Here is a 27,236-nt window from a genome sequence, read left to right on the forward strand (position 1 = left end):
ACTATTTATTTATTGAACTACCAGAAAACATACTTCATTGTGATATTTATTGTTATCAAGAAATTACCTATATTGTGGTAAAAGATTTTGGCCATACCGCCCAGCCCTAAAAGGTGTTACCAAAAAGGATGCCCCCATAGTTATTTAGATAGGGCCACATATTTTGATAGCTCTTAACCAAAGATTGTGACCCTATAATAACATTAGATGCAGAGATGTTGATAGCTGTAGTGTACTGGTCTTTCTGTAGATTACTAACACCTCACCAGATAATATTTTGTCATATAGTTGATCCTCTAGTAGTGTCTGAAGGGTAACAGATTTTAACACATTGAAACCACCGTTACGAAAATTTGGGACCCTACTAAAACATTTTTGGCCACATCCATCACAATACAGTATGTGATAAGGTATGACAAAGAACATCTGAAGTGGCAGCAATATAGCTGAAGTGGCAGCAATATAGACAGCAGCTGCAATGTATTCCTATTGGGGCAAGCTGGCACCATCATATAGGCCCACTAAAAGTGCTGTTTTTTACCATGACAGGCTCTGGTTGTTATTATAAGTGTCTGACATTATGGAAAGAGTCTAGCTCAAAGAGAAGTCTCGTTCTGAACTCTGGCGAGGTGACGTGTCGCTGGAAGACAATGATGGAATAGTGGAATACATCCATGGCGGAAACATGAGTGTTTGTTGTGTACAGAAAGCGTAGCTTAGTATTAACTAATGTCATGGATGAATATTAAGATGATTTCCATAATGTGGATGAACTCTTTGAATTCGATGGCCGCCTGGATTTATTTGAGCCAGAGTATATGGATATTCAAAATCCACAACGAGGCTTCTCCGAGCGGGACACACAATTCCCAATGAGGTCACAGAATCTGATGGGTGACAGAATTTGGTGTAACATCTGCAACAAATGTTAATGCCACTAACAGGAAGTATCTCTTTGCCAGTATTTCTTATTATATTATATTATATATAGCATCCTTTAAGCAGCCCTAAACTGATGCAATCTGCAGTTCGTCAGAGATTGTGAATGAAGAAATCTGCCGCCGCATCACACTGTGTGCAGTACTTTGCCATATTTTATCCTCACACTGCTCTGAAGAGATAAGCCTTCACCTCGTCATGGCAGGGCCCCCGGGTAGCCATACCAACCACCCCTTGCTCTTCATGGCAGGAGACCATCAATTCATGGTTGAGGTAAAGTTCTGCCCCCTGGGCGGGTAACATAATGCCATGAATGCTCAGTCGACCAGTGTCACTCACACCCTTCTGCCCCCCCTTTCTCCACCATGCTCACTTCCCCTAAGCCGTAAGTGATACATGAGCCCCTGCCTTGTGGAGCAGAATGGCCCATCCAGGCAGAGCTGACAAGACCCAGTGTCTTAATGGAGCAATACACCAAACGGGCCCTTTGTTACTCTGACCAGCTGCATATCTGCCTCCCCAGCCAACAGCCTTGGCTCTGATAGAGGTGTCTCACAGTATCGACAGCTTCTAATTTACTCTCTCATCATCACTTGCCTCATTTGCTCCTCAGACTCAATGCTCCCTTTCTCTCAATTCAGGTCAGCCATTTTGTTTGCCAGCAAATTTGTTGATTAGATTTTTTTCTGCATCCAGTGTTTAATTTGCGTGCCAGCGAACACACATATCAAAGTTAGACTTAAATAAAAAGCAAAGCATCAGTCGATTCTCGGCTTTTTCATTCGCGGCTAAAAGCCTCTTCGACTGATTGCGTGCCATCAGACATCAGTGCATTATTTAGTTGCAGTGTGTCCGTCAGCCCTAGCATGTACCGAACATCACAGACTCCCAAATGGTCTCTAGAAGCTGTTGTCTTCTCTATTAGGGAGCCAACAGATGTGGAGTATGACTGCAGTTCTAATTACCGAAAAAAGACAAGTGTGGGGGATAATTACAGTGGAAGTGAGGCAGAAAACAGAGTCCAGGGCCAGAGCTCTGATCTGAGACTATAGAGACAACTCTGGCTGCCCATCACCATATGCAGCCCAACCTGCATCAGCACAAACGCTGCTCTCACAAAGAAGCTGCTGTATGGGATCAGACAGAGTTGCTGTGCTATACTCCTCCATTAGCGCTATTCATAAAAGCAAATGATATAGCAGTCTATACTAGGCTTGCATAATTACAAAATGCTTGTGACGCAGGAGAGCTTTCTTTGAAATGATTTAATGCATCTACGTATGAGGGAAAAAATATCAGGTAAAGCCCTCTTCACTGTCTCCTTTCTTTAACAAATCACTGTTTAGCTCAAGGCTATGTACATGTGCAGTAGGTAGCTCAAAAGCGGAGCATTAAAAACACTTCAAACACGAGCAGACGCCGTTTAACACACTCAGTTTGGCACATACAATGCCCTGCGCAATATGTACGGTCTTCATTTTACATGAATGGGCAAATGGGACAAGCAGTGAGTAACATAAGGTATTAAAAAAACAATGTGTGTATATACAAATTTGTTCTATACATTTAATATTATACCAGCAAATCCTCATGTGTCCAATTTTCACGTCGTCCCTACATGACGCCGCTTCGTTTTTCGCTGTTTACTCCTTTTGCGAGCAGTACCCAGGAGATAACGAGCGCGCCTTCGCCTTAATTGCAGGATTAAACATATGCTTTGCCTATTGCCGAGTAGCCTCACTTTGTAAGTAAGCCTCTACTAAATGGTGAGATATTTTTTAATTAGCTGCATATCTTATAGAAATGATACAATAAAATGGAAATGGAGGAAAAACGGCAGGAAATAAACATTGCATGTGCTGATGTAACGGGGCGTATGAGAGGGACTTTTTTGTCGTGCAGCACAACTACTACCTTTGCGATTTTATATACAGCTCTGCCTCCCCGTTATCAACAGGCAATGTACTGTCGGAGCACCATGAGAGAGCTGTGCCTGCCCTTTATCTCACACTGATGCCATGTATCTACTGACAAATAAATATAAAAGAGGGGGAAAAAAAAGAAATGTGCGTGGGTATGCATTGTGTTTCTACACTATGTTGCAAAATATATGCTAATATTAGCTTGCACTTAGGTAGGCGTGTTTTTATCAGCCCATGCCAGAAGGCCCGAGGCACTAAGCGATGGAAGGAGCAATGAGGAAGGTGAAATCCCACACAATCCTATTAGAGTGGATTAGGGGGCAGCTTTCTTTCTGTTGCCACTCTGCTGCAGGTGAGCAATTGTAAATTGCAAAAAAAAAGAATGGTTATGACATGGTTGGTTCTTATTGAGGCCTTCTATTGTAACACAGGGCAGCCCATTCATATTTTAAAGCTTTTTTTTATTTTCATCATTAATCCAACATACATGCTATTAAAGTTGTTAGGTAATGATTTGTAAGAATAATTAGAACGCTGTCAGTCAAACCACCCACGCAGAAGAGCTCAAGGATGGAGTTGTTTTTTCCCCCCTCTCCTAAAACAGAAGTGTGAAATTTAAGTAGAGGCTCATTATCGATCGGGTGATCAATGGCAATCACACGTTTTTGTCTTCTGCGAGCCGGCTGCCACAGAAACCCATCCTCTCCGGCCTCCCCTGTGGTTGGGGTTATCAGGTCGTAAAGGCTGAAAGATTTCACCCTCCATCTTCTGTTTTTTTTCCTCCCATGACCTTCCCCGAACCAATTAGTCCACCACTAGGGGAGTTATCACTGTACTCTTGGAACTACTGTACGTCTGGACAATTATATTTTTATACCTTCCAAGCGCATATTTTTCTTTATGACCCATTTTAAACTCTAACTAACCAATTATATGTAACGCTATATAAATGAAACTTTTCCCCCATGTGCAAATTTGCATATCACTTCCACTACCCACATCCTCGTGACAATGAATCTAAGCGATCAAAGAGATGAAAGTTGATCTGGGAGAGTGTTGCTCCTCTTTGTGTGTGCAGTGAGCTCGTGTGCATATATACAGGCTTGACTGGCACAGAGATAGCTGCTGCCTCATTATGATGACAGAGAATGAGGATTCTCCGGGGTGACTGAACTCAATTCAGATTAGATAAAAAAAAAACGGGTTTTTTGCATTTCTTGATCTTGATTCAATTTATCTATTTTTCTTCCCATTCTTGTGCCGTTCCTCTGGGAAATGGAGAGGCATTTATAGAGTCAATCAGAATGGACTGAGGAGAACTATTTAAGCTCTTTCATTAGCATCTTTAACACGTTGACCTGCGCCACACATGCATCACTCCTCCGCGCTTCCTGTCTTCCATACAGGCAATGTTGAATGCAAAAATACAGCAGTGGCTCAAACACTTTAACAGTTAATGTGGAAGCAATCCTCTTCTACCTATTATTCCTCTCATAGCCACACTATTGTACATGCATTCATAGTTTGTTTTTTACCTTCTCACAAATGCATAACATCTTTGTCGTGTCTAAGTTCTCCTTGCCAATTTGAATGTCATTATGCCCTTTTGTTATACAGTGCATTAGTACGTCTGTCATGCTCTTGTTTTGGTGTATCCTGCTGTTGAAATAAATGTCTTATATAATCTAATTATTGTTATGCATCCGGTGTAGTCTGTCAGAGTTACAGTGGCATTATCCCATTACAATATGCCATTGTATTTTGCAGGGTTAACAGCTGCGTACGTGTGACATCAAAACTGGAAAATGGTGCAGTTTACTGTATGATAGTTTCCCTCCATTTCTGTGCAAGATGACACGTTTTCTCTATGAACCCGTCTCAATTCGGATACTTCCGTTAGTATACTTCCATGTAGTACACTATGCACACTATTGCATAGTGCATGAAGTTCGACAAGGTAGTGTTGTCTCAAATCGCACACAGCAGTTGTGCACTCAATGGAAGTTCGGTAGATCAGCCAAGGATATCATGCAGTATTGGCAGTAATTCAATTCAGACTGATAATTTAACCCAATAATGGCTTCTATCCGACTACAGTGTAGTGGTACTAGTAAAAAAAAAACATGTATAACTTAAATTTGTATAGTTCAGTGTTCGCCGATTCAATCGCAACCACTGCAGCTTCCACGCTCGCCACTTTCACAAGATAGAAATAGGTTGTTGGCCCCTCCCCTTCCACTACGTAGCAAAGATGGTGACCGCTGAGGGTGAAGTAAAACATCCGGGTGCTTATAGCGCACTGCATTTTGCCATACTTGTCAGTGTGAATGCACTTATGCACTCAAAATGGCAAGTGTAAGTATACAGAAGTACGCAAATTGAGTCACAGCATATCACACTTCTACATTCACCAGACAACTTATCATTTGAGGTAATTTAAAAAAAAGAAAAATAACTTTAAAAGGGAAAGCCAGAGGTGTAAACAGACAGACGGACGGGATGAATAAAAAAGTGAGAGATGGCAGAGAAGACGACGCTGATGATGATTCACCGAGTGGCTTATGGGTAAAGAGCCCCCTGACTCAAACTCATCCAGGACCTCAATGCATTTTGAGTCAAAGGAGAAGGGAGGGGGGGGGTCTTTTTCTCTCTCTTTCTCCCTCTCTGTCTCCCAAGTCTCTAATCCGAAACCAGACACATTACTCAGCTGACCCCTCGCTGTCCACCGCACGCACAGTCAGGTCTCATTTCCCTTCATGCCATCCAAAGCCTGGTCACCACCGAAACCACACAGACCACTGCAGGCGCAAAAGGCTGCCCACTCTGTCTGCTTGGATGGATTCTATAGACCAACCAGGAGGGCTGGGAGGGAGGGGGGGGGGTTACGGCAGAGTGGTCAGGAAGAGATGATAGAAAGGAAGAGAAGAAGAAGAAGGAAGTGAGTATCATAAGATGCAAGTAGGTTAAAAACCTAAATAAAGAGAGGGTGTTTGTGTTCTCACACATCAGAGAGAGAGAGAGAGAGGAGAATGAAATGACTGCAGTCTTCCCCTCTCTCTCATTCGCGGGTCAATAACTGCCTCTGCTCCCTCTAGAGCAGAGGAACATGTACTCAGATCCTTATCAGGGCAGCTATCATCTCCGCTGCCTCACAGAAGCAGAGATACTGTCATCCTCACACTATCGCAGAATGACATCAGCTCAGAGACATGGGAGTAATTATATTATACAAGCCCACAACACACCGGCAGCAAGGCAACATCAGAAAGCATCCACTTTCTCCCTCTTCTCTCTCTCTCTCTTTCTCTCTCTCATTCTTTTCCTTTCTTTCTTCATTTCCTCCCCCTCCGTTTCTCTTCATCCTCTATATTCTTTCATTTCTTCCCTCTGTCCTTCTCTTACCCCCCTGCTCATCTGTTCTCTGCAGCAGGGGTAGCACACACGATCACTGTCTGTCTCTAATCCATTCAACCATTAGCTCTGAAGGTGGAGAGCTTGACAATTGATTATAATCACTTAAATTGCTCCGACGACTTTGATGAAACCGCGAGTTTTGAAACACAAAACGCGGTTTGTGCAGCAGTTGACGGAGCAGGTGTTAGGATCACATCATCATCATGGAACCCTCTACTACACATATGGGCTATGACACACATATGAGCACATAGCATAGGCCACGAAAACAGATGAGAACATGAAAGGTGCTGTATACTTGGTGGGAATTGCAGATCACCATCTCCTGCATTAACCAATAGAAGTTACAAGCAGATAATCTCCAGAAAGTCTACTTTCCCATTAACCACTGATGATTAAGCTCCTAAAACACTTTTCCCATTGATCAGATCATCTCATCTATCCAGTCTCAACGATTAAGAGCAGCAGGTACAGAAAATAACATGATAACCTAGTTATCCAGCAGATCGAGTATCTCTGGGAAAGAAGACTATCACCTCTGGGAGTCTATCCATGATGAATGGTATGTCTGCTCCTCAGAGTTGATACTGTCTGAACCTCATTACTGCTAGCCCTAAACAAACAATGCATCACACTCCAACTCAATTTCATACATCCTGACCATGGTAATTTTCTTCTTCTTTCCACATAAATCAATGACAGGCATACACGTTCAATACAATGGAAACAAAGCATGGTTTCTCTTACAGTATGCTGATATATATGTAGAGAGTAATGTGTGTTTTCCAGGGCTGTCAAAGTTAACGGGATAATAACGCGTTGACGCAAATTCGTTTTTAACGCCACTAATTTATTTAACGCATTAACGCAACTTGCGATTTCTAGGTTTGTAGCGGGCTCAGATTTAAAGCTAGAGTGAAGATACTGCCATCATATGAAACTAAAAAAACCTTTGGAATCCATTGGTACCAACCATGTCAAACTAGGAGGTGGTTAAATAGTGCTCCAAACTTACGCTCAATTTTGGCGAGGAAAAACTGGCATGACCATTTTCAAAGGGATCCCTTGAATTCTGACCTCAAGATATGTGAATGTAAATGGGTTCTATGGGTACCCACGAGTCTCCCCTTTACAGACATGCCCACTTTATGATAATCACATGCAGTTTGGGGCAAGTCATAGTCAAGTCAGCACACTGACACACTGACAGCTGTTGTTGAGTTTGCCATGTTTTGATTTGAGCATATTTTGTATGTTAAATGCAGTACCTTGTGTTTGTGCTGTTAATTGATTTCCAATAATAAATAGCCTATATACATACATTTGCATAAAGCAAGCATATTTACCCACTCCCATGTTGAGTATTAAATACATGACAAATCTCCCTTGAAGGTACATTTTGAAGAGATGAAAAATGTGCGATTAATTTTCAATTAATCGTGATTAACTAAGGATAATCATGTGATTAATCGCGATTAAATATATTAATCGATTGACAGCCCTAATGTTTTCCTATGAAATCACTTACAGGAATTGTGTGTTTTGAGAATATTTGGAAAACTTGATGGATAGTCCACCATTGGGGGCAGCCAGAGTTACTACTAATTTAGCTACATACTGAGTGGAAAAAAAGTGCAATTTCATGAAATGGAGCCAATTTGCATATAGAACTAACTGTCAGCACTCTATTGGCTTTGTTTGGTCTAATCACTTAGGACAATGTTAAAATGCAGTGTGACAACAACGGTGAAAGGCAGGCACAGTTACATAAGTATTGCAAATAGGATTAGATTTTAACATTGACGATGACACCGGAAGTTACGAGAGAGAGAGAGAGGCAGAGGGGTCAGGGAAAAGAGGAAGAGGACAATTGAAGATAGCATAAGGCTAGTTTCTGTTGTTTAATACATAGAAACTACAAATACAAAGCAAAAAAAAAGATACTGTTGAAAAATACAGAATCAAACTTGAGGGGCCTCTGGCTCTTGCATTCACAAATTAAGACTGAAAAAAATTGAGCGGTGCATGTTTAATTGCTGCAGAGAAGAGCCACCCCATGTAAGGAACAAGCCCCATGAAAATTAAACCAATCGCAGCACAACTAAGACAACAGCACTGGGGCTTTTACAACAGCAGGCTTTGTCCTGGAGCCAGGTACCATGTTGAACAGCATGTCTCCCATTTTGCATTTATGCACCCTCCGTGCGCTGATCAACTAAAAATGTAATCATGTTACTCAGAAAGCTCCCAAAGCTCCCCCCAGCTCTCTCTCTCTCTCTCTCTCTCTCATATTAACAGCACGGTGGACTAGCAGCGACGCTAACTGTGATATTAAGTCGAGGAATGTGCCTGAAAGCACCACATGCCCCCGGGGTCCTGAGGGAGAGCAGGAGGGCGAGCTGAGCGTGGTCCGCTGCAGACAGGTCACGGCAGAGTGGCCTAATTGCCTCTCTTGTTGTCTCGGTAGGTCGGCAAACCTCCCGTCTCCCTCATCATCACTGAGGAGCACCGACTCCCTTGTTTTGTACAGGTCTAACTCTGCCCAGTGATCCGGGGCTCCAGTATAGTTTCCGAGCTGCTCCTGTGTCCAATAAACAACATCCTCAAAATGCCAGTGCTGCTCTGCAGTGGTGTTATCCCTCACAACTTAATGCTTTGTACTGCTAAACTTTAATGATAGATAATTCACATTACAGTAGGGATTTGTTGTGCATTATTAAGCGGTGTCTACTCAATGGAAGCCATGGTTCCTCAGCATTACGTCAGTGTTACACCAGTAGTGATTACGTCACTCAAAAATGCTTGGGCAGTGTGATGACTAAAGAAAGTATTTTTTGTTTTCTACGTGTCATACCGCCTCAATCTTAAACATCAGTTTCGCCTACAACTGCAGGCCAAAAATACAAGAAGTACAAGAAAAAAACAAAAAACTGCAGTATTTCTAAAATGGTTTTGAGGTGAGCATACTGCAGTCTACCATGAATACTTGGGGTGAGGTTACGTAATTTCTCATAGTTGAGATTCTTCCTGTTTTTCTTTTCCTTCCTCGCTTAATGCCTGTGTCATGAACCTTCTTGCCAAACAGGCTAAAGAGGCCTCATCCACACTCCACGCTGGGAAGAGGCCAGGAGCGGCTTCGACGCCCTGTGGAGCCCGAGGCAACACATCTTTGTCTCTTCCAGACACCCAGGGGCGACGTGGAGCGCCACAACGTTCTAATCCTGTCTAATCTGGACACAGTGGAGCATCTGGAGATAGGGATATGGCTAATCTCGGACATGGAGACAGAGGGCACTTTGCTGAGACGGGGAAAATAGGGGGGGATGGATCTAAGCCAGACTCGCCGTGTGTCTCGGGAAGGGGGCTCTTAAATATAAGAAACAATATCAAATTATATTTAGACTTGAATCAGAAACATACACCAAAGAGTGAATGAAGATTTGCTAAAAGTCAAACGACAATACTGATCAAGAAGTTACCGAACGCAGAGAACGTATTGATGGTGAGACAAGGAAATACTTACTGTGCCCTGCTCTAAGGGACGCAGGTGATCTGTGGATGGCAATAGGCACAATATGGTGACGCTTGTTTCCGTGGGAGAGGTGAATGTGGTGGAGACTCTCCACGGCACCTGGTTCTGACCCCGCCACAAAGCCCAGGGCCAGGGCGGTGATCCACAAGGCCAGGTGAGCGAGCGAAGCTGAATTCCAGTTCAGGGGCTCTGCTACGGGCCTCAGGGGAGATAACCGTGTCCTCCAGCCTCCGAACATCTTCCCTGAGTGGCCAGATGAGGAATTCAGATCGGGGTTCGAACTTCAGTAAGCCTTACAGCCCCATGCTTCTCACCTTCGCCAAATCTCACTATGCCAAGAGACCCCTCGCACAGATCCACAAAGAAAGAAGGAGAAAAAAAAAGCAAAAGGGACACCACACAAAATGTCGGTTGTGGGATAAAAAAAAAAAAAAAGCCTCTTGCTGTTCTCCAATGAGTTAGGAAATCCGTAGCAGCACCCAGGGACATAAAGAGGTATCATAAATCATCATACAGAAACAATCAAAAACATTCACTCAAGAAAAATTAGGGCAACCTCAAACAGCAATGGAGAAATCCCAGCTTGCTCCAATTCCCTGAGTTCCCTTATTCTCTCTGTTTCTCTCTTTTCTACTTCACAAAATTAGAAAACATCTTCCCACAAAAAAAAAAAAACTGTGAATATTCCAAGAAATGCAATTGCCAAGAAAAAAGAAAGAAAGAAAGCCAACTTCAGAAGAGACTGATAGCACCTGTGCAAAGTGAATTTGTCTTCAGAAAATCAACACAGACATTCTGAGTTTCCCTCCTTTTCCTCCTCCAGTGGTCTCAAAGGATGCCCCAGAGGAATGGGACCATAGTTAAATCCGCGTCTCATTTGCATGTGTCGGACAGCTGCAGCAGGCGCGCGGGAGACGGCGTGATTGCACCTGTGAGTTGTGCCAAGTAGCGCACCCGTTTCCCCATCTAGAGATCTCCGCTCTCAATGACACCGAGCGATATACAGCAACGACAGCACCTGAGAGAGCAGCCCTGGGCAGGAACGCACACACTCGCACACGGGCAGCAATCGGCAGCACCGTTCCAGAAGATGTGCGCAAGAGGAAGAGAGGGGAGAGAGGAGGAGGAGGGAGGAGGAGGAGGACGGAGGGAGATGGGGGGGGGGAGCTTCAACAGCCAGCCAGGAAACGGGAGGGAGAGTGGCTATGCAAATGGGCAGCATTCACATAGCGAATCACTGGAGCCTGAGTGCATTACAGAGGAAGAGCCTATTTAGGCAGAATAGCAGGACTTGAAGCTATGTCCCCCCAGCCCTGATTCCTTTCACAACGTCCCCCTGCTCAGTCTTTTTCAATCCACTCTCCTGTGTGGACATTCATGAGCAGGAAAAGAGGAAGACAGAAAGCAAATGCAGGACAGGGCTAGATTAATTTTCTACTTTTATCCTGTCCTCTCTCTCCAGATTCCTCCTCCTGCTTCTCTTTTCCTTCTCCTATCTTTTCTCTCCCTCTCTGTGAATTTGGGTAAAGTTCTGTGATAATAGTCCTGCGGATATATAAAAAGATGAAGCCAAGAAGAAGTCCAACCCAATCCTTGCCTCTCCATCGCCCAGAAAAAAGTGTTTTTCTGTATAGGTTCTTAACCGAAACTCTGCAGTCTGTCGCTAGCCAGATTTTCTAGAAGAGTGATGATGCTGCAGCTCACATAGGCAACTCTCCTCTCTCACACAAACATATGAACACACACAAGCATGCACGCGCACTCACACACACACATACGTAAACAAAGCACGCACACAGTGCACCGTCCACAGAGAGGGTGTGCTGAATCTGGGCAAGTCTGCCTCCTCGCCTGCTAATAAAAGACCATTTCTCACAAGAGAGAAGGGGGAATGCTGATCGCAGACTCGGTGTGCAGCAGCGCCCGGGTTACGGGAACGCGGAGAACATGTGGACATAAAAGCCCTGCTGATAAACACAATCCGGTTCAGCTGGGAAGTGCGCTCAGTGTTCAGAGTTCAGGGCTGGAGAGCACGAGGCTCAGCTGCAGTGTGTGCGCCTGCTTCTGTTTGCACACGCCGGCCATTCAACATCCTCCCCTTCAAAATGCAGTGTTCTAAGCTGGAGGGGGGGAAAAAAAGAACTGTAAGCACTGCTGAGCTGATCTTTACGGTTTACAGGGAATACACAGGCATTTCACGCCCAAAGAAAGCCAACTTAGCTAGTGTGACACAGAGGATAATGTGTCCTTCTCCATTGAATGTTCACAGGAAGACAAAGAAAGACACCTTTTTAGGAAAGGAAGAACCAATTAAAATGAACATTAATGATGAACATTTTCATTTGATCCCTTAGAAATATAGCAGAATTGAGGGCTCGTGTTTTAGCACGGTTGGTGTAATTTTGAGGGGAAAAAAAGAAACAGAACAGACACTTTATTGTTAAAAGATGAACATAACCGGTGAGATAAATATAATCTGCCATCTGGCTCGAGGACAGATGAGGATACCTCTTATTTCTCTGTTGTATTGTGTTCCTATATAGTAGCAACATGCGATTGAAGTACAAAACAGATGCTGCACACATTAGGCAACTGTGCTGTTCTCACCTTGTAGAATCGCAATAACTTGGTGCAGCCACCTGGTGCTAAAAAGTCAGCAGTGTGGAACCACCGCTCTGTTCTCATTTGCAATGGTGAAAAGGAATAGCTCCTGCTGAATGTGTTTACACTTTTATAATTATCAGCAGTGCAATCTGCATAATTACACCTAACAAGGCAATCTATCAGGGCTGCTTGCCAAGGACAACAACCTGACTTACTATGTCCTCAACAGCAAACTTTTTTACAGAAAAACTAAATGAGATCTTAAATTGAAACTCTTGATATTCAGGTAAATAGTGTAAGGTGGGAACATTGTCCTACTTATTTTTTTTTTTAAGTTTGCACTGGGTGTTTAGCGGAAACGTTGTGTTGGTATGCAGCAACTAAATCTAATGACATCAGCAGGGAGGTGATACCTTTATCAGGTTCGTCATTAGTTGCTTGTTCATTTGTGCCCCCAAGTGGCGGAACTGTAAAGTACACAAAAGGTCTGTTGGTTGATCACAAAGCCAGCAGCTTAAGTTTGAAATATGCAGGACAACATGAGATCCGTAGCATTCATATGGTTTCATTATAGAACTAATGTTAAAAGCCTCATCACTGTCATATTACTCCAGATATTCAAACGTTAAAAGTAGGGCTGTCAATCGATTAAAATATGTAATCGCGATTAATTGCATCATTGTCCATAGATAATAGCGAAAGGTAGATTTGTTGAGTATTAAATATTCTTATCAACATGGGAGTGGGCAAATTTGCTTTCTTTATACAAATGTATGTATATATGTATTATTGGAAATCTATTAACAACACGAAATAATGACAAAAAGAAACCCTAACATGTACTGCATTTAGCATAAAGAAATACTCAAATCATAACATGGCAAACTCAACAACAGCTGTCACAGTGTTTCAGTGTGTCAGTGTGCTGACTTGATTATGACTTGCATGTGATTATCATAAAGTGGGCATGTCTGTAAAGGGGAGACTCGTGGGTACCCATAGAACCCATTTTTATTCGCTTATCTTGAGGTCGGAGGTCAAGGGACCCCTTTGAATATGGCCACGACAGTTTTTCCTCGCCAAAATACAGCGCAAGTTTGGAGCGTTATTTAACCTCCTTCATGACAAGCTAGTATGACATGGTTGGTACCGATGGATTCCTTAGGTTTTCTTAGTTTCATATGATGTGTTATAGGAATTAGTGGCATTAAAACGATTTTGCATTAACGCGTTATTATCACGTTAACTTGGACTGCCCTAGTTAAAGAACACAATCACATACATCATTCTGACTTTAATCAATTTCTATAAGATCACCTCTACTAGGATGCCACTAAGCCTTCAGCAGGTTGCCCTTTGCTCCGATCATTTTCCATGACAAATTGGCTAACTTAAGTATGAGAAGTAAGCAGCTTAAGGGGAAAACATTCACAACTAAATTCCATCTGCCTGCACAAACGCAAACACCTGGGACCACAAGCTAAACGAATTCCAGCACAGTTACAGATCTCATCTGCTTTCACCAGATGATTGTAGAGAGACGGCCACAAAATGAGAAAAACCTCTCCCACAACTAAACTTTCACCATTAAAGAGTTTGTTTTTTTCTGATTTCCTATTGTGTTCTGACTCTTGTTCCTGTTAGGGAGATGTCTTCTTGACAGAAAGGCAAAAACAGCTCTTCTTTGTTTCCATTTAAGACCCAAAAGGATTTGTGCAAGTCTCTGATGCATGTGATGCTTTGAGCAACATTGCCCCTTTTGGATCTACATGTCTCTGTTTTTGTTGCTTGTGAAGGTAAAAAACCATAAAGTAAAGCCATGGAGAGTTATCTAAAAAAGCAAAAGGGAAAAAAAAAGGGAGAAATCTGTTGGAAAGTCTGGCTGACTTCCCCTCCGAACTACGTGATCAGTGAGAGGAGGAGAAATTGGTCTTGGGTGTAATAGTCCCTTGGAGAGCAAAAGAGAATAAAAGGGCACGAGTAGTCTCTAGTAGTTACTCACTTAAGACTGCAACCACAGTGCACCGCGCTGATGAGATGATTTTTGGAGGAGCGGAGGAATAGTGGAGGGAGAGCAGCAGATGGGTGGTCTAAGTGTGCCTGACCCGACTGGAGCAAGGCCTTTAAATCAGTTAAAGAGCCATCAGGCGACACTTTATCACATGTGGAGAGACCCTTCAGAGATGGACGGGCACTTAGGACCACTTTGAACGCAGTGTTTCTCCTCCTCAATAGCCACTATGCTGTTTACTGTAACCATCGCAAGAAAACACATCTAGCGACATGTTATTTCAATTAACACAATCAGTGGATCGCTGAAAGGTCCAGGATTATGTCAGTTTACCGTTTTCAAAATTAGGTGCAATTTAGTGTCTCAGATGGCTCAGAGCAGATCAAGCATGCAGCCAAAGCCATGCATGGACCGTGTATACCTGTTGGGTGCTGGAGTGACACATCTGTGTCTGGCACAGCAACATGTGTCCCTAGAAAAGAGGCGGTCTGGAGGCCTTTATCTCTGGGGTATACTCTGACAGGGAGCATGATGTCTTAAAGATAGAAAAAGATTCCTGATACCAAGTAACCTGACCTGCATGAAACGTTTATCAGATCAAAAGCTGAAGAAGAAGCAGAAGAAGCCAAAGAAAACGAAGAAGAAGCAGCAGCAGAAGCAGAAAAAGAAGAAGAAGAAGAACCAACCGTGATTTCCATTCTGATGCTCTCAAGACAGTCAATGAAACGAGCAGCTGTTACAGCTAATTTACATATAGTGTCATCCTTTCGTCACAAACACGTAGGCATTCAGCGCTAATACGGCCTGTCATCCATTGACTTACAGCGTTAAACTTGAGCTCTTTATACAACGGGGAGTATTCTGTGAATATCAAACGTGTCATTACTCATTCAAACATGCTTCGCAATCGCTACGCAGAGACAGAGGGGCACACAGTGCGCCTGATGCTAATGTGTGCAAGTGTACGGAAATAGAAACAGGGTGCTGTCTTAGTCATCCCGAGATGTGACATGATAAGAACAGACAGATACAGCGAGGCAACACTCAATACAAACACACACGCTGTACAGTATTTCAACATGGAGAGGGCAGCCAGAGTGTCAATACTGTTTGTGTTGGCGGTGGACGTTACATTGGGGTGCCTGCTGTCCGTCAGATTCGGCGGTTAGAGTCGGTGAAGTAAACTCTGACCTCCACAGGTCAAAAAGGCATCGACCTGCTGCTTTCCAATTCATCTGCACCTCAGCGTCCCTGGCTGCAGAGCCCTGTATAGCTTACAGTTTGAATTATCACCACAGACATGACTACCCTCATCATTAAGTGATTATCTCTTTCTATGAATATCTATCTCTCATGCATGTGCTGCGGTCACAGTCAGTGATTTTATTAAAGAAATAGAGCATGAATGCATGTACTTTAAACTAAGAAAAAACAGCTACATGGTTTAGATGCAGCAGCCCTAATGCACCGCGTAGAGATTTGTGCTGCACACACTGTTCATTATGCAAGCTGTGAAGACTACATAAATAACACCACTCAGGCTGATAAAACAGCCCACTAATAGGAAATAATGCAAAATTAGTGTTGTAGAATCAAATCCGCAAATGGCACTGCGTGGCGGCGTAATGAAACGACTTCATTTTCACTCGGAGCAAAACAAAGAAACAACAACTCCGCATCAATTCTCATTCATCCTCACTCTAATTTTGTCTCAAATGACTTAGACGTTATAATTCATTTAATGGAGCAACTAAATGAAGTTCAAAAAAGCTCATTTAAAAACACTCTTTCGATACCGTTAATGCAGAAAGTTATTTGGTTTTAATTTTAGTAATTACTGTGCATAGTGCAGCGTTTTTATTTTGGTGTGTTGGTTTCAGGGAGTGGCACTATCTTGTGTTGTATATGTAAATATAAGGAGCTGTAAGCTTTTCAACACAATGCAGAATTTGCTCTGCACAACATTTATCATCATAAAAGTACAGTGACATGGTTATAGTCAAATAATGCATAAACACGCAGATACATGCACACAGATACCAACATGCACACAGCATTCTTTCCATTACCGGGGCTGGAGCGGGCCCAAACTACATATATGGAAGATAAACAGATGGAATTCTTTTTTTTTTTTCATTTGCGCATTGAGCTGTTTGTCTGCTGGCGAAGGATGCTTTGGAATCTGGCTGATGTGACCGACAGTTTTTTTTTTTCTCTCCTAATGCATAAACGACGCCACAATAGTGTTATTCATTTCCATAAATCCATTTAAATACACATTAAGATCAAGCGCAGAGGAAATAACATTCGAAAATCCTTGAACCTCGGTGCAAATAAAGGTTGCGTGTGTATGTGTGTGTGTGTGTGTACAGGCATACGTACGTACTCATGTGTGTGTCAGTGAGTGGGTGTGTGACGATGATGCGTCTGCGAATGCATAAACCAAATCCCAACTGTCAGTGAGAGAGAGATAGGGGTCACAGGTCGGCAGCTTTCCAGAGGCTTTCTCTCTATCTCCTCTTGACAGTTCCCAAGATGCAGTGGGCCACCGTGGCCACAGCGTCTGTCTCTGTCTCTCTGCCTTTCCTGAAATCCGTCCAAAGTGGATCGGTTCCCTTCTCAGAGGGCCTCATCCTGAACAGGTCAAGGACGGACTGTGTTTCCCTTCAGGAGTCCACAACTTCTTTTGTTAACAAACCACTCTGCCGCGCTCCAGCTAACTGGGACAACAAAGAGGTTTATTGGGGGGAAAAAAAAAGTTTTTTTTCTTTTTCTGATTATGAAAGTACTTATAAACAAACTGCTTCCACTCTTCTCAAAAGCTTCTTGCCTCCTTTTCAAATGAAGTTCATTCCTTTTGGAATAAAACAAAATAAACCATAAGAAAAAATATACACTTCCTCTGGAGAGGCACACTACAGAACACTCATTTTGATCTGGTTTTGAAAACTTCATCAGATATATAGCTGTTTAAACACATTCTATATCCAGGAGCGGTAGTCAAGTAGGAATCCTATTACATGGAGCCGTATAATAAAAGCATGTCCTTCATACACACATTTTAATCAATAAGCACTACTACGGCTCTTCTCTTCCAGTGTTCATCATTCAAAGTGCACTTTAAACTTTATTGAACCTCAACTACATGTCGTGTGATGTCATACACTTCAAGGAACCATCGCTGTGTATTTTTCATGGTTTGAACCATTCGAGTAACATGAAATAATTGAAGATGTCAGGTGAATGAGATTAACGTCTCTCGTGGCCTTCGCCTGTATGACGCACAACGCAGAAGTTGTGCTTTACACTTGAAGCCACACTATGGTGACGGCTACCTCGCTGAACAGGTGCGGCTCGCACGCATGTGGTGTCCACACAGGCGGCGTTGCTGCTGCTGCTGCCTGTCCTTTCTTTCTACATAGTGTTTGCCTTGGTTATTTCATTGTATTATAAATGTAATTAGGGCCCGAGCACGAAAGTGCCAGGACCCAACGGTGTCCTGGCACGAAGTGCAAGGAACCTATTGTTTTTCTGCAGATTATTATTCTTTTTCCGCTGCAAGAACGCGTTTTTGACGACCTTAGCCATCCCCAAAACTCACGAAAAGTGGAGTATGCGTCAGAACTGGTGGGAAATTCAATGTTCTGGAGTGACTGGGCTCGGGTGTCTCCAGGGGGCTCCATAGCGCCCCCTAACGTACGCAGTTTTTCCGAGAAAGTTTCTTCGATCTTCACGAAATTCAAGTATGTCATTGCTCACGCCCTCATACCTGGATTAAATGATTTTGAGATTTCTTCGGCAAACAGGAAGTCAGCCATGTTGGACTTCCTGCGTGATTTTAGAATTTACGAACGCATATTTGAAGACTTTAGGATGCACAAAAATTTATGAAACTTTACACACACATCCAAACTAGTAATTACTTAATTTTAGTGGTGAAATTTTGCTTGGGCGTGGCATGTTGGCTCTCTAGCGCCCCCTTATGTCTTTCAGATTTTGAACATACCTTTAGGTGCTCGGAATCTCATAAAATTTGGCAAAATGATAGACACCTGTGAACTTTATGTAACTGCATAGCCATTAGGCCCAGTGTGTTTTTATTCGGCTCTATAGCGCCCCCTAACGCGTTGAAATTTTAACTTTGTCAAAGTTGATCCGATATTCATGAAATTTGGTATGCATATCCCACTCATCATTTGAAACATATTCCTCATTGGGTTTCATTAGCCCCGCCCACCCAGAAGTCGGCCATATTGGATTTTTATGTCATTTTTGCGTTTTATTGCCCGCGTACTTTAACGAACTCCTCCTACAGATTTGATCAGATCGAGTTGATATTTGGTCAGGACCATCTCAAGACCTTGAGGATGAAAAGTTATTAAAATGGTGAGCGTTCACTTAACGAGCGGACCGTGGCGTGGCGGCCATTTTGAGCCATTCGCCAGTTATTGTAACTCAACTGTACATAGTCCGATCTGCCCCAAATCTCTCAGGTATGATGTTGCTCCAGTACTGATGACATGTATATGAAAAAATATACTCATACTCAATGAGCTCCGCCCACCCAGAAGTCGGCCATATTGGATTTTTATGTCATTTTTGCGTTTTATTGGCCGCGTACTTTAACCAACTGCTCCTACAGATTTAATCATATCGATTTGAAATTTGGTCAGGACCATCTCAAGACCTCGAGGATGAAAAGTTATTAAAATGGTGAGTGTTCACTTAACGAGCGGACCGTGGCGTGGCGGCCATTTTGAGCCATTCGCCACGAAACAGGGAGTTATTGTAACTCAACTGTACATAGTCCGATCTGCCCCAGATTTCTCAGGTATGATGGTGGTACAGTCTTGAGGACATGTATATGAAAAATTATACTCATAGCCCCGCCCTAAGACGTTAGCCCCGCCCCCTTTCATAACTCATGAACCGTTTGTCGTAGAGTCTTGTGGGAAGTGTCATATCACTCAGCAGAGAGTTCCTGTTTTATTGGTTAAGGGTAGCCCCGCCCCCTACACATTAGCCCCGCCCCCTTTCATAACTCATGAACCGTTTGTCGTAGAGTCTTGCGGGAGGTGTCATATCACTCAGCAGAGAGTGCCTGTTTCATTGGTGAAAGTTATGCCCGCCCCCTACACATTAGCTCCGCCCCCTTTCATAACTCATGATCCGTTTGTCGTAGAGTCTTGCGGGAGGTGTCATATCACTCAGCAGAGAGTGCCTGTTTCATTGGTGAATGCTATGCCCGCCCCCTACACATTAGCCCCGCCCCCATTCATATCTCATGAACCGTTTGTCGTAGAGTCTTGTGGGATGTGTCATATCACTCAGCAGAGAGTTCCTGTTTCATTGGTGAATGTTATGCCCGCCCCCTACACATTAGCCACGCCCCCCTTCATAACTCGTGAACCGCTTGTCGTAGAGCCTTGCGGCAGGCGTCGTGGCGCTCGTCAGAGTTTCGGTTTCGCGGTGCCCGGCCGCGTCGGTCGGCGTCCCGCCAGCAACCCCGACCCGCGAGCAGGGGCGAGGGCCCTTTCATAGCTGCGTGCAGCTCTCGTTTATATTTATTTTACCGACCAAATAACGGTTGTGCTCATTTGTAAATAATAATAATCCACATTTAAAAGCTAGTGCTCTATTCATTTATGGAGCCGTGCAAGTCACTGCATTTTCCCCAACACTGTCCTGCAAATATTTCAGAATAAAAGCCTTGTGTTAACAAATGAAGGGTATACTGTATGTCCAAAGAAAACACTAAAGGGCTTTTATTTTGAAACAGGAAGTGTTTAGTAAAAAAAATAATTTACTTTTTTCATGTCTGTGACATATTCTACAGTTATAGAGATTGCAACCGCATTAATGTTGCTGGTATGATGTCAATATACTGCCAAAAAATAATTTCCACTGTCTCTGTGCTGCAAATTAGGCGAGACCTCAAATCTCTAGGAGTCGAAGCTGAGACACGCTGCTCATGCGGGCTGTGTGGCTGGTCTAACCTGTTAATATGGGCGCCGAAATAAAAAGCAAGAGGTTTCGCGATGCACACGCACTGCTAAGGCAGGCAGCGTGGCTCGGGCATTAGAAATGCAGGCCGTTGAAGATTTAGAAGTGTTGTGCTGCTGCGTTGAAACAAAAGGTAAAGCTGTGCTGGGCAAACTGTTCTGCTCCCCTTGGACGAATCCATGCTGAGGTGGCTGACACTTCTGACCACATTCTGACATGCGGGAGTGGAGGAAGGTAAAGGGGAGCAGCTGGACAATGTCTGCTGCACGGTAGGGAAGCCCGGACGGTGAGCTTTAGAAACGATTCATGTAGAGTGAGAAAATAGAAAAGGGGGCACAAGTTATTTTAAAGTCTAAATACTGCTTTGAAAAGCTGATGGTAGTGGAAAACCTGCTACCAACACAAACTGTAATAGCTGGGCAGAGGTAACACATTCTGGATAAGTCCCCCCCACTCCCAGCCAGGATTTCTTCTCAGCTGGATTGTCATACCAAACAAGGGCGAGATGAAACACCTTCTGAATTGCAAGTTGAGAGTCATCTTTTGACTCCGGTTCAAAAGGTATTTCAGAAGAGGAGGTGTCACGGGCAAAGGCTGCCTGAAGTCCTCCAAGACATCAAAAGCATGAGGACAGTGCAACCGTTGCTTTCAGAAGTCAGAGGGGACCAACATGCTGTCCCAACAGCCAGCAGGGTTTTAGACACCAGTGGTGTCTCGCTTATCTGCCAGGTAGATGTAGAAGGCTGTAAGGGGATCTGGCACTGTGATGTGTGTTATTATGTGGGGGTTTTGGCAGTGCAATTTGGCCAAAAGTACAGGCAAAATGAATAGTGCTGCTTCACAGTGAAGAGTGCATAAGCCTAGAGGTTTCTTGTCTAATGAATCCAAACTGAAGTCCAGTAAACATCCATAATGCATATTTCAAAATGCAATTAACTGTACCTTGACAAGCTTGTCATATTGTAAGACCAAACTTATTTAGTGCAAAATACTTCGCTAGAGCCAGGAAAAGTTATGGGGGACAAGACACGCTTGCATTTTCCATGGTGATAACCCTGAGTACACGCCGCAAAATCCAGCGGAAAGCGAAGCAGGAGGTTGCCAGAGCTGACCCCTTACAGGGTATGCAGAGCCATTCGTGTCGAAGTGAAGGCTTGGTATATGAATGGCCAGCGGCCTGAAGCCCAGACAGCACGCAATATATATTTGTGAAAAGTGTGTCACATACAGAACGGGCGAGGCGTCGTGACTCCAGCTGTCTGCATACATTACATTAGAAGCACTACTACCAGTACTGGTTGCTAGTGAGGTGGCACACCAAATATCGTGTCCAAAATATCTCCAAAGCCTATTATTAAGCAGGTTTTCTCTCTAAATCGCTCAGTCAGGACAGCTCTACTGCTGTGACTGACTTTGGCTAAGACAGTCAGTGATCTGTGTGCGCTCTCCACCCTCGCTGTCGACAGATGAGAGAGGATTTGAGTAGTGCCGTGCCACACATGAAATCTCTCCTTTGTGCCTTAAAAACTTTAGAAGCTAGTTGAGTTCAAGGACAAATCAGGCAGATAAGTTCTATTGACCTCCATATGAGGGAGAAGGAGAGGAGAGTTTGTGTTGTCTAAGCCCTTTGTGCATAGTGTTAATATTACTTGGAGCACACGGCTATGCTCAGACATACTAAACAGTTGTTTGTTTGCTGTGGAGACTATAGCTGGCGAGCCCCTCTTGAAATAGAGGCTCTTTCATTTGCTTTGTGACAGCATTTCACAAGTTTATCTAGATGCTCCTGTGGCTTTACTGCAGGCAAAGTATATGTCCAGTAGTGTATCACATCAACAGTGTTGTTTAGTAATAAAAAAAAAGAAATGGTTTCTATATCAAGCATATCTGAATCCTTCCCCAGGTCTCTACTTAATTTAGAACTTCGGGGGCTTTCACACCCACCAACAGCAGAGCTACTGGAAAACAATGCAATAGAATATTACTGTGTAAAAAAAGGATGTGTTGCTACAGGGTACAAGTTCAGAAAATGAAATACAAGGCAACAAGTCCACTTGTCAAAAGCCAAGACACCATGCTATGGGGTATGCCCTTAGGCTTCTTTGAGGCCAAATTGTACAACTGTAAAAAAAATTATCGATTTTCTTCTCCATATCAGTGCTGGCAAGGTACGTAACAAATTATCACAACAGTCAGGTTGTCCACCCAAGAAGAAGAACAGCATTGGTCCTTTCAACTAGTGCCCTAAAATGACATACATTTACCTGTCATGCGATAAAGCCCTCTAGTGGCCGTTGCAATTATGACAGAAGCAAAGGAGGAAGTCAAGTGACAGTATTACAGAGTGACAAAGTCCCTGTTGAGCAGTGGGCAACTTCGGGGTCTGAAAAGTGAAGCCAATGCGGAGGTGCCTTAAACTTGCATTCTTTCTAATAGCCAGCAGGGGGCGACTCCTCTGGTTTCAAAAAGAAACCATTTGTAAAAATGAGTTTATGGTCTCAATCGCTAGTTTCAAGTCTTCTTCAATACAGCATGATGTTCATTTAGTAAATTATGCTCCCCATGCCGCTGAGGACATAATAGAGTTGACATTAAGCCAATAATTATAGAAAATAGGGCTGTCAATGAATATTCTAAATTAGAATATATATTTGAGTTAGGTCCAGCTGAGTGAGGAATAATTCAACAACAACCGTAATGATGGAGAGAACTCGGCAGAAAGAGTGAGACACTGTGACCTGAGCTCTGTGACTCTCTCAAGACCAGACTGGAGACGTAACCATTTAAAAGATATACTTGCTATCCAAAGCTTTTAAAGCGAGCAACAGAAATAAATAGGAATAGGGCGCCTGACAAAAGTTCAGCTCAAAATGGCTAAAGAAGTGATCTCACCAAGCAGGTGATCTCATAATTATAGTTGTCACGGTGATGATATTCTTTGGTCTCTTTGCCGCTGAACATGCTGTTACTAATGTTAACTCTGACCTTCAACCTGCCAAATGGAGGAAACAAACATTCATAGTTCTGCACTCACAAATACAAAAACAATACAAATATCTATAATTGGTTTCTAACTACAGAACAATCCACTGCTTCTTCTGTTCCTTTCATTGGGAAAGTATGTTTACCTCCGCCAAGGCCGAAGGCCTAGGAAGGAGGTTATGTTTTCAACGGGGTTGGTTTGTTGGTTTGTTTGTTTGTCCGTTACCAGGATTACTCCAAAAGTCCAGGATGGATTTGAATGAAATTTTCTAGAGGGGTGGGGTGTGGCACAATGAGCAAACCATTTGATTTTGGTGGCGATCCAGATTGAATGAAGTGTTTTACGATGCTCCCCTACGTACAGCTGATCTCAACATAAACAAAAATACATGTGGATTACGGCGCAAGCTGAACGGAGAGGGGGGCGGAGGTCATTCTAGTTTTCGTTTTGTTTTGATTACATTGTCTATCAGCATCTCAATTTGCAATTCACTGAACTGAAAATAAAATGTTCTCTTCAATTAAATGACTTCTGACTGTGAAATGATTTACAGAATGTCGACAGAAGCAATCAAAAGTTTTTAAATAGTTAAGTACAAGCAAGCAGTTTTTATTTAGGGATGTTTTAAATTCTCGCCACAGTTCTCCCGGGTGTCATGTTCAGTAGCCTGAGGGGAATATTCACAGTGTCAGTGTATCACCCAGCAGGGTAGTTTAGAAGATACTCTGTCTCCTAGTCAACACTTTAATTAGTATTGTGTTATGGAGAAACAACAGCTTCTTATTTCCTGTCAACATGCCCCTCCGGGCTACCAATTAATAAAAAAACACCTCAAAGATTAGGCTCTCACCGCTGCACTGCAATGAGCTCTAGATGAGATTCTGATTACAGCAGAGATTACAATGAAGATAACTAAATGTGCGTAATGCTGGTGCTCAACTCTGATCTGACCGCATACTGTTCACTGAAAAATAACGTTCAAAAACTCTTGCAGTAGACAAAAGCACAAGAAGTGCTCTCCCCAGCTGAGTGTGTATTGTTGAGGGCACGCCAGAGCTCTGCCACACCATATGAACAGCAGCATGGTCTGATGAAGCAATCTGACATATGTCAGACACTGCTGCTCCTCCATACTGTACTAATGCCACTGTGCCAGCATGAAGCCGCATCACATAATAAGCAAGTGTCATGCCTCCTCACAGCTGTATTCTGTTTTACCATCAGTCAAGTGAACTATCAAGTCATGTGTGTATGTGTATAAGCCAAATTCATGAGGATCCAGTATTCCATCAAGCCAGCTAAACCATGTTAGTGATTCTGCACCACTTCCTACTGAGATAGCAGTGCTTGGGCAAAGTTACAGACATGTTACAGCATCCACGGCGGGAGGAAAGGAGACCTGGTTTCCATGCCAACAGCCTTTACCCACATACGACCACTGCTTCCTGGCACAGAAACCCATTTAAATTCAGACACTCAATCAGTGCGAAGAAATTATTGAAAAATAATTAGGGCAGACCGTGACCACTTATATTGAGTTGGAGATGGAGGATAAGTGAAAGTAAAAGAGGAACAACAAGAGGACGTAACAATAACGCCTCATTCAATCGCTCAGGCATGATAAAAATCTTATAAAACTGTCCAACTTAGTATCCATCTCGAACAGCAGACAGCAGCTTTGGAATCCACATTATCCTGTACAGCTCCAGACACTGACGCATACTATACAAGCGTGAAAGTGGATCTAGACCTATAAAACTTTCAATAAATGGTGATATTTTCTTATTGTCAACAAAGCCCATAAAACACCAAAGCCATCAATGCATTAGTTTGTCTCTCGATAGCCTCCAACTTTGATACCTGTCTGTGACACTCAGCTTAAAGCCCTTTTGTTCCCTCTGAAGACGTAAATCTTCAAAATGGCTCACAATTTGGGAAACTATCGCGAGATGGTTAAGGTTAGGCATTGACCTCGAATGGTTAAGGTTAAGCATTGACCTCAAATGGTTAAGGTTAGGCACTGACCTCGAATGGTTAAGGTTAGGCATTGACCTTGAATGGTTAAGGTTAGGCACTGACCTTGAATGGTTAAGGTTAGGCACTGACCTCGAATGGTTAAGGTTAGGCATTGACCTCGAATGGTTAAGGTTAGGCATTGACCTCGAATGGTTAAGGTTAGGCATTGACCTTGAATGGTTAAGGTTAGGCACTGACCTCCAATGATTAAGGTTAGGCACTGACCTTGAATGGTTAAGGTTAGGCACTGACCTCAAATGGTTAAGGTTAGGCACTGATCTCGAATGGTTAAGGTTCGGCACTGACGTATATATTACAGGGACTGTGATTAATGCAGATCCCACTGTTCTGGTTGCATAAAAAAAAGCTATCTTGTTTACTCAGATTTCATGCATATGGCGGTGTCTTCTTTATACTATGACAGTTTTCCTAAAATTAGATAAAAATAAAAAACACAATAAACTGCTTTGCTTACAGTATCGCAATATATTGACTCATAACCCCTGTATCATGATACGTATCGTATAGACAGATTCTTGCCAATACACAGCCCTAACAAAGTAGTTTTTAGCAAACATTACTCAAACAGTAAATGTGTTGGGGACTATTTTCAGAGGCGGATTAATAATAAACACTTGGATGTATTGTGTTTGTGGGAATTAACTCAAAATAAACTACAGTTACCATGCTCATGGTAATGAAGGATCATGTCACCCAGTGCAACAGTATGGCTCATTGATGTCTTTTAATAGTGTTGGGACAACAGTGGAACTTTATAGCACAGAGTAATAAGATAATCATATCTGTGCTTTGGAGACACAGACAGTATTTGTAGATCAATTCAATTTTGGTTTTGGTCTTTACATGGGATTTGTATCACTACATCCATCGGGTATATGTTGCACATTTACCCATGAAATAAATAATTTCATTATCATTTATTTTTTGTAAGTAAATACATTATCCATTGATAACATGGACATGCACATTTGAAAAGCCTTCAGCTGCCTTACAACAGATCAGTTCAACTTTACATCGGACGTGCTGTAATTCGTGTAAGCGTGTGTGCACATTTGGGGGAATGGTTACTGAAGTGAATACACAGCAGCACTTAAGACTGCTTCTCTCATATCTTGGGGCACAATGGCTGTTCAGAGCTAGGCCAAGCTTTCAACACACACACACATCGAAGCCCAAATATTTTCAGACCCATAGATTTGTTTCGCTGAGCTGCATTAAAAGAGGGCCACATCCAGGGCAAAGAGAACATTACTTCCATGTGACAGCAGGCTGTTTACTCCAGTGCCTCGTATCCCCTTGGCCCCACTACTGGACCGAGTGTCCCCTTAGTATTGATCGAAACCAAACTAAGTGGTCTAATCCTTGCATGCCACCAAGGAGGACTGGGACAAAACTGTCTGCTGTACTTCCTTCCTGCCTGCTTGTGTGTGTGTGTGTGTATCTGTGTGTGCGCTTATCTGCATGTTAAATCTGAAGGACCGTCACGACTGTACTGAAACTGAAAGTGCCCTATTTTAAGAAAATTCTAGGAACATGCCTGAAGATTTTACAAAAGGCTAAACTGGGGCAAATAACTGCTCATGTAAATCTAAATGCTATTCTTGAATAATTTGACTACAAAAACATTTAGACATTGCAGAATCCTAGTAAAATTGGACATGATGCAATGCTACTTGCAATAAATTGTCAGTAAAAATTCACCACTCTGCAGATCGGTTTTCATTTTTTCTTAGATTCTTCTAGTCTTTTTAAAATATTTATTTGAATTCTGGCTTTTTGCGGACTGATGCA

At 42.9% G+C, this 27,236-nt stretch overlaps 1 protein-coding gene across 18 annotated transcripts in view; it reads right to left on the reverse strand.

The window, feature by feature from the left end:
* LOC141774031 (neurexin-1a) overlaps nucleotides 1–27,236 on the reverse strand; it is a 287,328-nt gene that overhangs the window by 105,541 nt on the left and 154,551 nt on the right. For 4 of the 18 annotated variants that reach the window (XM_074646325.1, XM_074646324.1, XM_074646323.1 and 1 more), the window contains exon 1: nucleotides 9,799–10,907. The exons of the other annotated variants lie outside the window; for them this stretch is intronic. In XM_074646325.1, coding sequence (XP_074502426.1) covers nucleotides 9,799–10,045 — 247 coding nt within the window. In that variant the 5' untranslated portion in view covers nucleotides 10,046–10,907. Of the gene's footprint in view, nucleotides 1–9,798; nucleotides 10,908–27,236 lie in introns of those variants that run through there. 18 annotated transcript variants of the gene reach the window in all.

This window comes from Sebastes fasciatus, chromosome 9 (assembly GCF_043250625.1).
Source record: "Sebastes fasciatus isolate fSebFas1 chromosome 9, fSebFas1.pri, whole genome shotgun sequence".
NCBI lineage: Eukaryota > Metazoa > Chordata > Actinopteri > Perciformes > Sebastidae > Sebastes > Sebastes fasciatus.